Raw genomic sequence first — 13,978 nt, forward strand, 5'->3', positions numbered from 1 at the left:
TTTTTGGTATTAGAAGATAAAGAAGAGAGTAGAAGGTTGAGATTATGATGAAATGGGCTATTAGTAGTGTAATTAGCTCCTTCACAGAAGTGGTGCTCATAGGTGAGTTGTGCAGTTGTGAGACAAGAGTGGATGACACAGAGAAAGAAGCAGAGCAATTGGAAGAAACCCATGGTTTGCTTTTGGCCAACCAATTTTGGAATGAAAGGAAGTAATTTTTTTAATGTTTTAGTTTTATCAATGAAGATGAATTATTGTGGTTGGAATATTGGAATAGTCTTTAGAAGACTTGTTGGAATAGTCAATATTTTGGTCAAGTGAGACTTCAGGGTCGGCTCCATATAATTAAATTGAGGCCTAAGGCGAAAGCTCCTTTTTAATATTTTGATATATTAATATAACTAATATTAACTAATTATAAATATAATAAAAATTTACTTGAAATCCATTTTACTCATTTTTTTTTAATATGTAAATTATTATAAATAAATAATAAGGCTAATCCGCTTAAAATCATGAAAAGGTTCAAATTAAATCCAAAATAGGATTAAAAAAACATTCCTTTGATGATTAAAAAATAAACTAACAAAAAAATAATAATTAAATTAATTAATTTTGTGAGATCCATTAAAAAATGATGATGATGAAGAAAGCAAGATTAATTTTATTTTTTGACTAATCCAAAGTTTAAATTTATCTTAATATATAAGTATGATGTCCTTTTGCCTTAATGCTTCATACTAAATTGAATCTCTAACTATATTCTTTAAGGTGTATGTAATTAAAGAGAGGTTATGCATGTGAGAAAGAAGATGGAGGTCATAGGAAGAGAGAAGTGTGTTGAAAATTTTAGAAAAAACAAAAAAAAGATAGATGAAAATAATAATTATTTTTAAACCTCTAGATTGGTGAACTTTTAAAGTTTTATTTTATTTATTTATTTTTTTTTTTATGTACAAATTACAACGGTAAAGAGGAGATCTAGGGTGTAAAATTTCCACCCTAAGATTTTTCAACAAAAATTATTTATTTGTGAGAGCTTTTCTCATCTTTTGGGACAAGGGTTTATTGAAAATTAAAAGTTATTTTATTATGATTTCCACCATGAAAATCGGTACCCAAAACGGTGTCTACATATCACCTTTTAGGGAGGAGTTTGAAACACAGCGTATCTTACCATCTATTATAAGAACGGGGCATGGTTCTAGATCCCTACCAATCTTAAAAGAAATTATTTTATTTTATTAATGTGGGGTCTTAGGCCATTGTCTAAATAACCTTATGGTTGAGGTGCCTTGAGAGGGGTGCGATTGTGATGGAAGCCCAACTTGGAAAGGCCCATTAATTAATACTTCTGATGGATACTGAAGGGAAGTTGAGAACTCCTCTCAACCATACATTTGATGGGGGCAGCGATCAGGTGACTAGAGAGAGGATAAGGTTACGATTTACTGGTTACAATTACAAGTACTAATGAAAAATTTGGGTGACCTTTGTAGCGGAAACCAAAAGTCGTGATAATCATACTACCCACTTAGCATACTCAATTGACTACCTTATGTGACAAGTTTGGAAACAATAGATCCATGCTTTTTGGGAAACATGTTTCCTTCGAAACACACTCTTTTATGGGGAAGTGCAGCCATGTATCCTGAAGAGCGTAGATCTACAGTTTCCAAAATTTTCGCATCAGGATAGTCGATTGAGTTTGCCATATGAGATAGTTGATTATCATGATTCTTAACATAAAGCATGGCTGAAATGGGAATATTCCAAGATTAATGAATCCTTAGGAGTATTCTTCCCACTGTCATGTCAATGTAGTATCCAACAAGTTACGTCGGCATTTTTCATTTATATTGCTTTCTAAACAAATCTTTATCAAGTTTACCAAGTTTGTGTGTGAACAAATCTTGCTTTATGAATCAGATCAGCATGATTTACTTAGTAAAATTTCAAGTCTTAATAAGGGTCGCTGGGCCTACATGAATTATCAAATCGCAATTCAATGTTACAATCTTTTAGATTTAAAAAAAAAAAAATTAATATTCAAAAAAAAAAAAAAATCATTTTTGAGTTTGATCGAAACTATTGAAATGAATGGCTATCAACTCACAATTTTAACACTAAAATTCAATATAACTATTAACTATTTTCTATTCTTTTTAAACTTTTAGGAATTTTATCCTTTATAACCCTGTGGCATTAGATGTTTTTAGATGTCACAAGTGATGCGGTTAGATCTACTCCACGGTACGTTAAGTAACAAATTAACTTCATGGTACATTAAGTAACAAATTAACTTTGTCAAATTGAATTTAATGATGCAGATCCCCAATCCAAGGTTTGTTGGGAAACAAACTTGATAAAGTATGGTTCACATGGAATTGTCATAGCTCCGAGTTTTTGTCATAAAAATGCAACAGTTAATTCTACGGGCAAAGATCTTTTTGCGCGAGCGCGCGCGCACACACACACACACTCTCTCTCTTTCTCTCTCATACTAGAGTTTTAACAATCGGACTGGGTTGGACCAGATCCGTTGGTTTTTACAGGTCAAGTCACTTGAAAAAACCCAGTTTTATAAAAACACATTGATCCACCCAATTCAACTGGTTGGACCGGTGACCCGGTCAGGTTTGTGAAAGGACTAACTCAATTTTTGAGTAATTTTTAACACACTTCCACAATTTGGTGACTATTTGAGATGCACTTTGTGTTTTGAAATCGGTTACATGCCCTTTTACCTAAGGTCTACTCTTGTAAACTTATGAAAAATAGTACAATTTACTAAGACTTTAATTGTTTGACCAACATGGATTGCTGTATTGGAAAAATAGCATTACAACAATCTAAAATTCATCCAAATTGGAGCACATAAAATAAAACTTAAAAATATATTTATTTTTTACTTAATTCATGCAAATCTCAAATTTCAATTCAAATCTAATAGTGAAAAAGTATCTTTTAAATTTCAAATTCAATACCAATGACAAAATTATCTTTTAAATTCTTAAAATCTACATTACTATTTAAAATAAATAAATAAACCTCTTATAATGTATCCCTACGGCATTGGATCATGTTTTTGAAATAGAGTAACTAAATATTGGAAAAAAAAAACCCAAAAACTAAATTAATATCTCATTTTGGGTCCATCCAGCTTGACCCATTTGTCTGACCAATTTGGACTGACCCGCTCAGTTGTACGGGTCGGTTTAGTTTTTAAAACATTGCCTCATACAAAAGGTAAGGAATGTATTTTTTTTAGTCAGTCTAGCCTGACTAACTTAGTAAGATTTGAAATCTTACTAAGAGTGGTGAGCTCACATGCATCTTGGCGTCTAAACAAGTAATCAGATTGTAAAGGAAGAAATACTAAGAACTTCGAAATTAAAAGAAAAAAAAAAATCTTTATTTTTCACCATTGAATTTTAATTTTAAGTTTTGGCAATTCGGTAGCCATTCATTTTCAGCACTTTGGATCAAGCTTAAAACATAATATTTTCTTTGAATTTTTTATTTCTTGAATCTAAATATTTTCATGAAATCGAGAAGGTTGTTGTGTTGGATTGCCAATGCATTATATCAATCCATGTGAGCTCAAGGACCCTTAGAAAGATTTGAAATCTTACTAAGTAAGAAAAGTATTTTTTATTTCAAACATTTGCACAAGGAAGTAACTTGGTTGTTAATTCATAACCATAGATTCTGGAATGACTTGACTGACAAATTCTGACCACCAGATACTTGACAATTCTCAAATCTATGGTAAAGAATTACCAATTGAAGCACTTGATCAACCCATGCCCAACCCAAACTTGACAAACACAAACCGCATCCTTCCCCAACCCAACTTAATTTGGGCATGAAATGCTCGACCTGAACCCCACCCAAGTCAGGTTGGCTGGGTTAATACATTTCTCATTAATACTAGGTAATTAAATATTGATAAGAGTTTATATAAAGATAAGTGGCCGGTAAAAGAACTTAAAATTTACAATTAATATCCCTAAAAATGTTTTTCAAAAGTTTGTATACATAAAATTATGAGCAAATTTAAAAAGAGAAGAAGAATAATAGAATTAGCTAAAATAATTATTTTTTTTTATTAATAATCATAATTTTAAATAAATAAAAAACATTTAAAATTGTAATATAATCATTGTATAAAAATGTAGAATTACTCTTAAATCAAAGCATTAATAAGAAAAATTGATTATTTATCTAATGAAAATAATTATATCTTAATTTTGACATATAGATAAACAAAAAACATACATATTGAAATATGAATTATGAGTGTGAAAGAAATTAAGATAAGAAATATTTTTAAATTATAATCATATTAAACTTATGCCTGAACTTAAGTTAACTATGCCCAAACATGACCCAAAGGTTCAACCTAGTGGGTTCAGATTTTGCTTGTCCAAGTTGCAGCCCTAACCAATGCGCCCTAAATTGAAATAACATAAAAGTAGAGGTGGGTGGTCCAAAGTAGATCCCAATCATTTAGGGCTGCCAACGGGTCAAGTAATATATGTTTAACCTATTCATTGGACCCAAATTATTGGATCAAAGTACATGCATGTTTTTTTAGCGAATTAAGAATTTAAAAATGATCCATAATTATGTAATCGAAAATGTTTTTACAGTTAATGTGGACTTGCATCTTACCAAAGTTGAATATCCGTTTATTCGAGTTTAAAAATATAAATTGCTAATGAAGTATAGATATAACCCAAACTTAAAGTTTCTCCATCCTCCTCACAATGAAGAACATCTATATGTATTCACTTGGATATGCATTCATAATCAAATATGGATATCCTTCAAAGAGGCAAATAAATAGTTGGACACGGATATTCTTGACCAAATTGGTGATTGTTTGCTCACAGCTCAACACTGTTTTGACATGTGGTGTTGATGACATAAGCAATAAGAGAATTTTTCTCTCCTACACACAAAGAAAAAACAAAATTTACTCACCTTGTGACATTCAAAAACATGATCTAATACCACAGTGTTGTAGAGGACGAAATTCTGTGACTTCAAAAAAAAAAAAAATTGAAATAAAAGTTAATTTTCACTATTGAACTTTAATTTTAAATTTGGATGCTTGCTAATTGTCCATTTTCAACACCTCCGTTCAAGGTCCAAAAATTTTGTTTTTTTTTTTTGTTTTTTTTTTTTTTTAAATTTCTTTTTACCATGAGTTTTTTCATGAAATTTAAAAGACTTTGGTGCTCGATTGCCAATATGATAATCCATACGGATCCAAGAATATCTTTTAAGACTTAAAATATAAAAAGTAAGATTTCCAGGTAGTGGATGTGTGGACAGGGGAGAGAGAGAGAGAGAGAGAGAGAGAGAGAGAGATTTCTCTCTCATCACTTACGTCACCAGCGCCACATATCAAACCGGTGTTGGGCTGTGAGCAAACAATCACGCTATTAAACTGGATAAATTTTGGATCCGAAGATTTAAATATAGAATTTGAGAGTATAGTTAACTCAACTAGCCGACCTTATACCCATTGTTCTACACGTGTTGTAATATCTTTCCTTAAGGCATCACATAACATTGAGAGAATGCATAATAAAAAGAATTTTAAGGGGATGACCTCAAATCCAAGCACTATTTGCATGTATTCCCTAAAGTTGAAACCTATGTTATTTATGTAAGTATCTAATTTAAGCAAGTCAATGTATATTCTCTTCATTCTTTGGTTTGTCAAACCCAATGACAAAATTCAACGAACTAAATGGTTGGATTCGCAAATTGGTTAATATGGCATGTATGGTTCTACTGAATTCCATGAATCCAATATAAATCCTACAGCAAATTGATTACCTTTTAGTTGATTCACAGTACGACTAAGCTATATATAGTAGAAATGAATTTAGTAAAATATATTGAAACTATTCCCTCCAAATCATACCTTAAAATATATATCATTTTTTTAGGGTATCTGGGATATGTACTAATCTAGGATTGCACACCTCGAGCCTACAGAAGTTTTTTGATGTCACACAGGGTAAATTAAAGGCCACCTACAAACACACGACCAGAGAGAGCAAACCCCCTTCACTGGTTCCAACTTAGTTACAAATTATTCCTTAATAACACATTTATTTTTTAATGGCAAGATTACCCTGTATTTGGAGAGGGTGATCAGTAACCATAAAAGGATACTGCTTGCTATTAAGCTGTAAATAAAAAAATTCATGGAAAGAGTTTGGTGAAAATGATACACACCTTCCAAATGTAAATAACTCAAAACTTAATTGTTGCTATAAATGGCAATGAGAAGCCCAGTTAAAACTGTGGCAAGAAAATAAGTTTCTTCATTTGTAAAACATTAACTTGTGTTTGTATACATATGATGATACCCATGCAATATGATTATCGAGGATATATCTCAGTATTTGTCACCTCATTAACAGTCGATGGCAGTGTTGAATCACTCATGTGCATGTTTGACTTCATTCTTCCATGCGTGGAAAATGCAGGAGGTAAAGGTAGGGAGAGAGTGCCAGAATAGCTACCAAGCATAAGAACAACAGTTGCCATTGTCGGTCTATCTGCAACATCTTCTTGAACACATAACAGCCCAATGTGGATGCATTTCATCACTTCACTTGTAGAAAAACTAGACCTCAATGTTGGATCTATCAACTCTAAAGCTGTTCCCTCCTTCCAATGTATCCATGCCTGTAATAATAATCGATCAACATGTATTCATAAATTTGAATCTAAGTCTTTGAAAACATACATACCAAAGTCAAGCTGGATATGACTTTGCTAGCCAAGACATTTTTCTTCCAATCTTAACTTCTCTACCAAATAAAAAGGGCCATTTAAACGAATCCCTCTAAGTATTGGTGAATAATTTAGATACCCACATGTTTTGTAAACTGATGGAAAACAACTTGATCCAGTCTTCTCTGAGACACAAACATAACATGATCCAAATGCCAAATTATAAGATCTTGGAATTTTCTCCCAAAAAAGTTAAATTATTTTCAGCTATTCATCAAAGTCTTCATTCTCTTGTAGAAAACCCTTCATTTATTTCCTACCCAAAAAACCATTGTCTTCTACAACCCTAGAAGTCCAATCTTGTTCTTGAAGTTTTAGCCTAGAGTAAATCATTTTTTGTGGCTAGAAGTTGAAGAAGAACCCATTTAAATCATTTTTTGGCAGTCTCTAAAATAATACGAAGGTCAGGAGGTATGTCATTGATGACAAAACATAGGGCTGTATCTCAAATATTCAACAAACTTTGGATAATTGTGTCTAAATCACCCAACGAAAAAAAAAAAAAATTTTGACCAAATATTTAAACTCACATAGCTTAGAAGGTTTTCGTAAAGCTCTGATTCTTCGAAATTATTGTTTCTCTGACCAGTCACCATCTCAAGAATCAAGACACCGAAACTATAGACATCTGACTTCACTGAGAATTGCCCATGCATCGCATACTCTGGGGACATATATCCACTGCATGCATTGACATTAGCAATAAAATAACTCGAGATGAAAGATAATAGCAAGCTTTAACATTTTATTTAAATAAATATGTTCCCTGCTAGTGATTTTTTTTGCCTCCCCCAAATATATTTTTCATCCTACATTGGTAAAAAAAGCAAGGATGAATTATATAAAATTTTATCAAATATCATGAACAACAGTATTCAGGAGTATGGTACTTACTATGTTCCCACTATTCTATCGGTGTTGTCATAATTCTGATCCCTTACACAGAGCCTTGCCATACCAAAATCTGCAATTTTGGGGTTCATCTCCGCATCTAACAAAATATTGCTGGCTTTGAGATCTCGATGAACAATTCTATGTCGAGAATCTTCGTGAAGATAGAGAAGCCCCCGAGCGATCCCTCCTATGATTTTGTAACGCATTTCCCAGTTCAAAGAAGCACGCTTTATTGGATCTACATTTCATCCAAATGAAGAATCAAGATAGGCCTCAAATAATATACTATGTCATCATCAAACTACACATACTTTGTGCAATACTATAAAACAATAACTTAAATATAAGGAATCTCTGATGAGTGCAAAATATGTATAGATGAAGCATTGGAACCAAACCAAATATAAACTGATTGAGGCTTGCGTTGAGCACGAACTCGTAGATCAGGAGCCTCTCTTCTCCTTCGATGCAGAAACCTAGGAGCTTAACAAGATTCCTATGCTGAAGTTTGGCCACTAATAGAACCTCATTCTTAAATTGTTCTTCACCTTGTCCCGAATTTCTAGAAAGCCTCTTAACCGCTATTTCTTGTCCATAGGATAGCCTACCCTGATAATATATATAACAAGAATTTGAAAAATAAATACATAAATAAAAAAAACTAGCTAAGTCAAGTAAAATTATTGGTTCTTTCTTCTCTTCTTCTTCTTCTTCTTTTTTATTTTTTTTTCATGTTAACCTTTGAGTTACCTTGTAAACTGCACCAAATCCACCTTTGCCCAGCTTATTAGCATCAGAGAAATTATCAGTTGCAGCTTTTATTGTATCAAAGTCAAATTGCAATGATTCCACATTTGTAATCTCCTCCCCATCTTCGCCAAGGTAAGGAAATGGAAAAATATATATATCAAATGAGAATAGATTATTGACATTCGATGTGTAACATTCAGCAATCCACACAACATCTTAGCAGAAATGTATAAAAAGAACTCACACAGATGTATCGCCTAGGTAAAATCTCAAATTGTTAAATTGAATGATTGGAATTATTTTTCCAAAATAGTGAACAAGTACCTAAGAATCTAAAAACGGTAATTTTTCACTGTTGGATTATAATTTTCATTTTAAAAGCTTGTGATTGGACCCAAAAAAAAACAATTGAATTTGTTTTTAATATAATCTAGGCCATGAACTCTAGAGGTATATATGAGGTGTTATTTAGCAAGCGTGGCAGTCCATGTGGGCCAAACAAGTCTTAGTAAGGGTGGGAGCTTGACTAAGTCAGTCCTGCGTGTTATGGTTTGTGGAGCCTATGGTACTGATTAGGGAGCAGTATTGTTCAACATTTAACACAGTGGAGAGGCGGACTGAGTTCGGCGCTGAGCTCATTGGGGGATTGGAGGGGGGAGGGGTGCCTTACCTTGGAAGGTGGGGGCTTAGGGCGGAGTCCCAAAAGAAAATTTTCCCAATGTTATTTTCATAATTTGACTGGTGTTATGTAAAAGTCTAGTTAGGTTTAAATGGGGGGATATATATATATTTTCGGTGAAAAGGTGTAATTGTAATTGAGAATTTTCTCCTCATAATGGAATTGGTGTGATCCGTGGACGTACCTCAATCTTGAGGGAACCACGGAAAAAAATATGGGTTTTATTTGTAATTGCATCTTGGTTTATTTTCTTTCTTTATGGTTCTTGGATTGATTTCTCTACACCTCTAACCTAACTCTTTCAGCAAATTCTTGTGCTAAGTGTGATGTCCTATAAGAGATTAATGCGATCTATGGTGTTGATAGCTAGGCTGCTTGCATTTCGACACCCATGAATCGATATGATGTTCCTTCCTTTATACCTAGCACAGACACAAAGAAGAAATAACTTACGTTTTTTTATCCCCAATTGACTATAAAAATCATAGAAGAGATTCAAAAACAGAGATAAATGCAGTGAGAAAAAGAAAGAGTAAGGCAGAAGATGTTAAAAACAATTTGGAGTTTGTTCTGGTCTTTTGTTTTTCAGTTTGTACATATATTCCAGAAAAAACACATTTTATATGAAAAAGCCCATAATCGATGGCCCAAGGTGTCACAGTCCTTAGAATTTTTCATTGTCGATTTTTTTCAATGGGTCAAAATCGTCACATTAATGGAGGATAGGAGAAATTTGATGGTTCTAAGCCATCGAATATGAGGAAAATCACAAATTTCAATGGCCATGGGCCATCAAAATTCAGTTTCTAAAATTTGTTTTCCTTGTCCCGTCGAATTTTCCAATTTTCAGGTAGTGTTTATGCTTGAAACAGGTGCACAGTAGCAAGAACTCAATAGGATTTTTGAGCTTGTGTTCATGACTACTTTGATGATCAACTTGTTTCTGTCTCTATCGGTTTTTGTGGACAAGGTAGTTGCTTCAGTTTTTTTAGATCAAAAGTAATCACAATAAATTAGATGATTAACAATGGCTACTTACTATCAAATTTTTTCTTTGTCCTTCTCCTTTGTGATGAAAAGCGTATGATGATGATAGAGATAAGTACTAATCCAATGAACGAAGGAACAACTATGGCAACAATAATTGTGGATGAATTCTTTCCACTTCCTGCACACACACACACACACAAAATCTAGAAATCTTGTTCTCATAATATTTATTCGTAAGAAAATAAGTCTCTAATACCTAACTTGAGACATTCTGGAAATCTAAAATGATCTAAGACCCTATATGAAAGCTTGGAAAAAAAATTCTTTTGATATTCTTAATCAAAAGATTCATGAGCTGAAATTCCTAGATTATTACACTTCCGGTAGTCTACAGTAAAGTTGTAGCTCTATTAACTGCAACAAGGATGCGGATTATATATGGAGGATTGATTACTTGGAGGATGATTGGTTATCAAAATCTTTAAAAATGGAGCAGCCCAAACCTGGTTATGGAACCAAACTGGTGCTTGGTTTGGTTACTCTTGATTGTGGTATAGACTTGTTTTTTATGTTTTTGAAGCAAAACAAAAGATCCAATTTTTCTAATCATTATAATATAATGAGGGAAGGTGGAGAAGAAGTCGTCTGACACCAAAATTTGAGTGTTCATAATTATCACCACTTTTATATTTAAATTTAATATAATAATGATCACTTTAGTCAAAAATCCACAAAATTGTAACCCACCATCTTAAAATCATGTTGCTTACAAAAATGTCATTTTTTTACTATCTAATTACGAAAACCCTTTAATTTCTAGATGAATCTTTGGGGAAAATGAAGGGTATTTTGGGCTTTTTAAATCTTTTTTCCCATGGGACTTTAAGTTGTATAAATTTCACTGTCACGATTATTGAGTTACCACCCAAAAAAAAAAAAAAATAGAGGGCATAGCAAGAAAACCTTGTACCAGGATGTATTAAGTAATTGAATATTTAAAAAAAAAATAGAGGTATCTCAAATATGTATTCAACAATATGTGGAGAACTAGAGGAATATATAAGTTTTAAGAGTCTCAATCTTATGCATAGGGTGGAGGATTGAAACTCTCCTCCTACACATCAACATGTGCCAGGTAAGTTATAATCTAAGGAATCAATGTCCAAAATATCGGGAGCAGATCCTCTGTGGTACTTTATTCCTAGAAAAAAAAATTGCTCATAGAAATTAATCTGGGATCCACCAATCACATGAACTCACATGTATTGAATGGCATTCCTAATTTACAAAAGTACCTTTGTTAGTTACAAAACTATCCATGTATGCTTCTATGAGCAAAAAGGGACTGTTATTCCTGAAGTTCTCTATAGTGCGGTTAAATGGTTGAGAGAGCTCCACTTGGTCAACACAACAAAATCCCTCTGTTGAAACATCGGAGTTCGGTGACGTTCAATTTCAAGGCCACAAATCGGGCTTTAAAAAGGGGTTTTTTTTTTTCAAATCTAATCTAAATCATAATCATGACATGGTTAATGTGTTCGATTTTAGTTTTCAACATGGCCTCTCCACTGTTGGAAGAGTACTTTGGGGAACTTAAGGAAAAAAGTCTGTTGTCCAAAATATCTCCTTTTTAAAATTTCCTTGAATTGTTGCTTACGTGGCATGTATTGAGGTTTGGGACGAGGATTTAAATCCTCCACCCTGGGTGCAGACTATCTGGGGCTCATACGTCTAAAGAAAGATACTAGCCTCAAAGGGAGAGGCTATCGATCTCTAGGAAACTGCATCCTTGGAAAATTCAACTAATTCCTAGAAAAATAATATTGACCCCGCCTAGGAAAGTTATGTGTACAGAACCATAGATCATTTTTCTCAGGATGCACAAGGGAAAAGATTTATGGTTTTGTGCACATGTCAAGTCAAGCGAGTGAATTTCGAGCCAGTTTATCATTAGTCGTTTTTTTTTTATAAGTTAGAATCAAAAAAATTACAATCATAAATCTCACGATGAGCCATATAGTGATACTTACGTTTTGTGTTGCCTGGCTGTGTTAGTGGTGGAGAAGCCTTGGGATCATCATAGAAAAGATCTGTCTCGAACCTCAAAAAACAACTTGGTTTAATTATTCTCCCACCTCGTCTTGCACTACAACAATCCGGAATCTGAGTCACAGCAGCTCTTAAGCATGTGTTGCAATCAAATTGAGATAAATCTGGTGTGCACTGCACCATCCCATATAATTCCTCAAGGTTTGCTTGTCCAATTGCAAATTTAAGTGTAGAAGATCCATTATCAGCAACTCTTCTTACAAGCTCATCCATCAACTTGTTCAAACTCATATTAAATTGAATTGGGTTTGAGAAAATACTGTTCTCGTTCGCTCCATAGACAGTCGGCCTAAGCTGCATAGTGGAGAAGATAGATCTATTGGAGTACCTTAACATGCACTCATCATACCATATAATTGATTCTTTTTGTGTTGGACAACGTTGGGTGATATTTTTGCTTGCTGTCTCCACACAATTCTTGCAGACTACGGCAGAAACGTCGCCTCTACAAAGGAAAAGGCCATATGCTTTATCATCATCAGGAGGATTTTGGCCTATGGTGGTGTTGAAAAATCCGATACCAGGTGTGGCATTAGATGATAAAGAAGAGAGTAGGAGATTGACATTAACAGGAAATTGGCTATTATTGGTGTAATTCGCTCCTTCACAGAAGTGGTATGCATAGATGGGTTGGGATTGGGCATTGGTGAGACCACAATGAATGAGGATGGAAGAAACAAAACAGAGGAATTGGAAGAAAACCATTGTTTGTTTTTTAGCCAATTTGGATTGAAAAGAAGTAATTAATCATGAAGGTATGGTAGTTATGGGTTAGATGAAAATGAATTATTGATAAGAGTTGGACTAATCAACATTTTGAAAAATCTAAGTCTTCAGATGTTTTAATTATCATAGTGGAAAGAGTCTTGATTTTCTAATTTCCCCCCAAACTCTCCTGACGTGGCTGTGCATAAAACCATAGTTTTTCCTCGGGATACACAACTGCACATCAAGGGGAATTTGTAGAGGGGGGAGTCTAGACTCAACCCCATTGACATGACCATTGGGATGTTAGGATTCCGGAGAAAAATGTATTCCTTGGAAAAAGAGTATTAATCCCTAGAGATATCAGAACTGATCTCTAGGAAATCTTCGCTTAATTTCTTCAAATCCTTATCTCATGGTGATGAGGTGGTTAAAAAAGTCCATAATAGAAAAGAGTCCACAGAAATGAAGACAAGCAGTGGTGCACAAACTTCCTACAACACCGTGTTCACTTAGATCTAATGATGTTTTTCCTCGAGTGTACAACACTTGTATCTCGATGAAAAACATCTGTGGTTCTGTGCACACTACCACATCAGCGCAGTGTTGTAGGAAGTCACTTTAGAATTAAGATACTTTAACAGGATGGGAGTGAAACTTTGAAGGTTCATTAATACATTGGAAAATGCTAAGCTCACAATGTGTTGACGCTCTCCATCAACATGACGGTTGGGATGGTAGGGATTTGCAAGAAAAATGTATCCCTAAGAAAAAGTGGATTAATCTCTAGAAAGATTGTAAATGATCTCGAGGAAATCTGTGTTTTATTACAAATCCCAATGGTCATCTGGTGGACTCTGAAGGATAACTTGGACGTGTCACGTAGATATTGGTGATGAAAAAGTCAAGAGGATGGAAAACTATGAACAAAGATTTATAAATTTTCTGTGCTAAGTTGATGATTCCATGGCATGACATCACTGTAGTGTAAATAGAAACAGTGATCGGTTAATACGGAGAAAATTGAGG

The 13,978-nt window shown here is 33.7% G+C and overlaps 1 protein-coding gene across 2 annotated transcripts; it reads right to left on the reverse strand.

Moving 5' to 3' along the window:
* Positions 1–6,264: 6,264 nt before the first annotated feature.
* Positions 6,265–13,058, reverse strand: LOC147390307 (cysteine-rich receptor-like protein kinase 25). Of its 2 annotated transcripts, XM_086457781.1 has the most exons (7): positions 12,166–13,057; positions 10,185–10,313; positions 8,467–8,588; positions 8,115–8,325; positions 7,717–7,954; positions 7,353–7,503; positions 6,270–6,714 (listed from the first exon to the last, which is right to left on the reverse strand). In XM_086457781.1, the coding sequence occupies exons 1-7, from the start codon at positions 12,947–12,949 to the stop codon at positions 6,406–6,408; spliced, it is 1,944 nt and encodes a 647-aa protein (XP_086313907.1). In that variant the 5' UTR covers positions 12,950–13,057; the 3' UTR covers positions 6,270–6,405. The 2 variants fall into 2 exon arrangements, with proteins under 2 accessions (XP_086313908.1, XP_086313907.1); XM_086457782.1 differs by lacking the exons at positions 8,115–8,325; positions 8,467–8,588 and having other exon boundaries at positions 6,265–6,714; positions 12,166–13,058.
* Positions 13,059–13,978: the final 920 nt, after the last annotated feature.

Source organism: Akebia trifoliata, chromosome 11, assembly GCF_017979445.1.
Source record: "Akebia trifoliata isolate Shusen 1 chromosome 11, ASM1797944v1, whole genome shotgun sequence".
Classification (NCBI taxonomy): Eukaryota; Viridiplantae; Streptophyta; class Magnoliopsida; order Ranunculales; family Lardizabalaceae; genus Akebia; species Akebia trifoliata.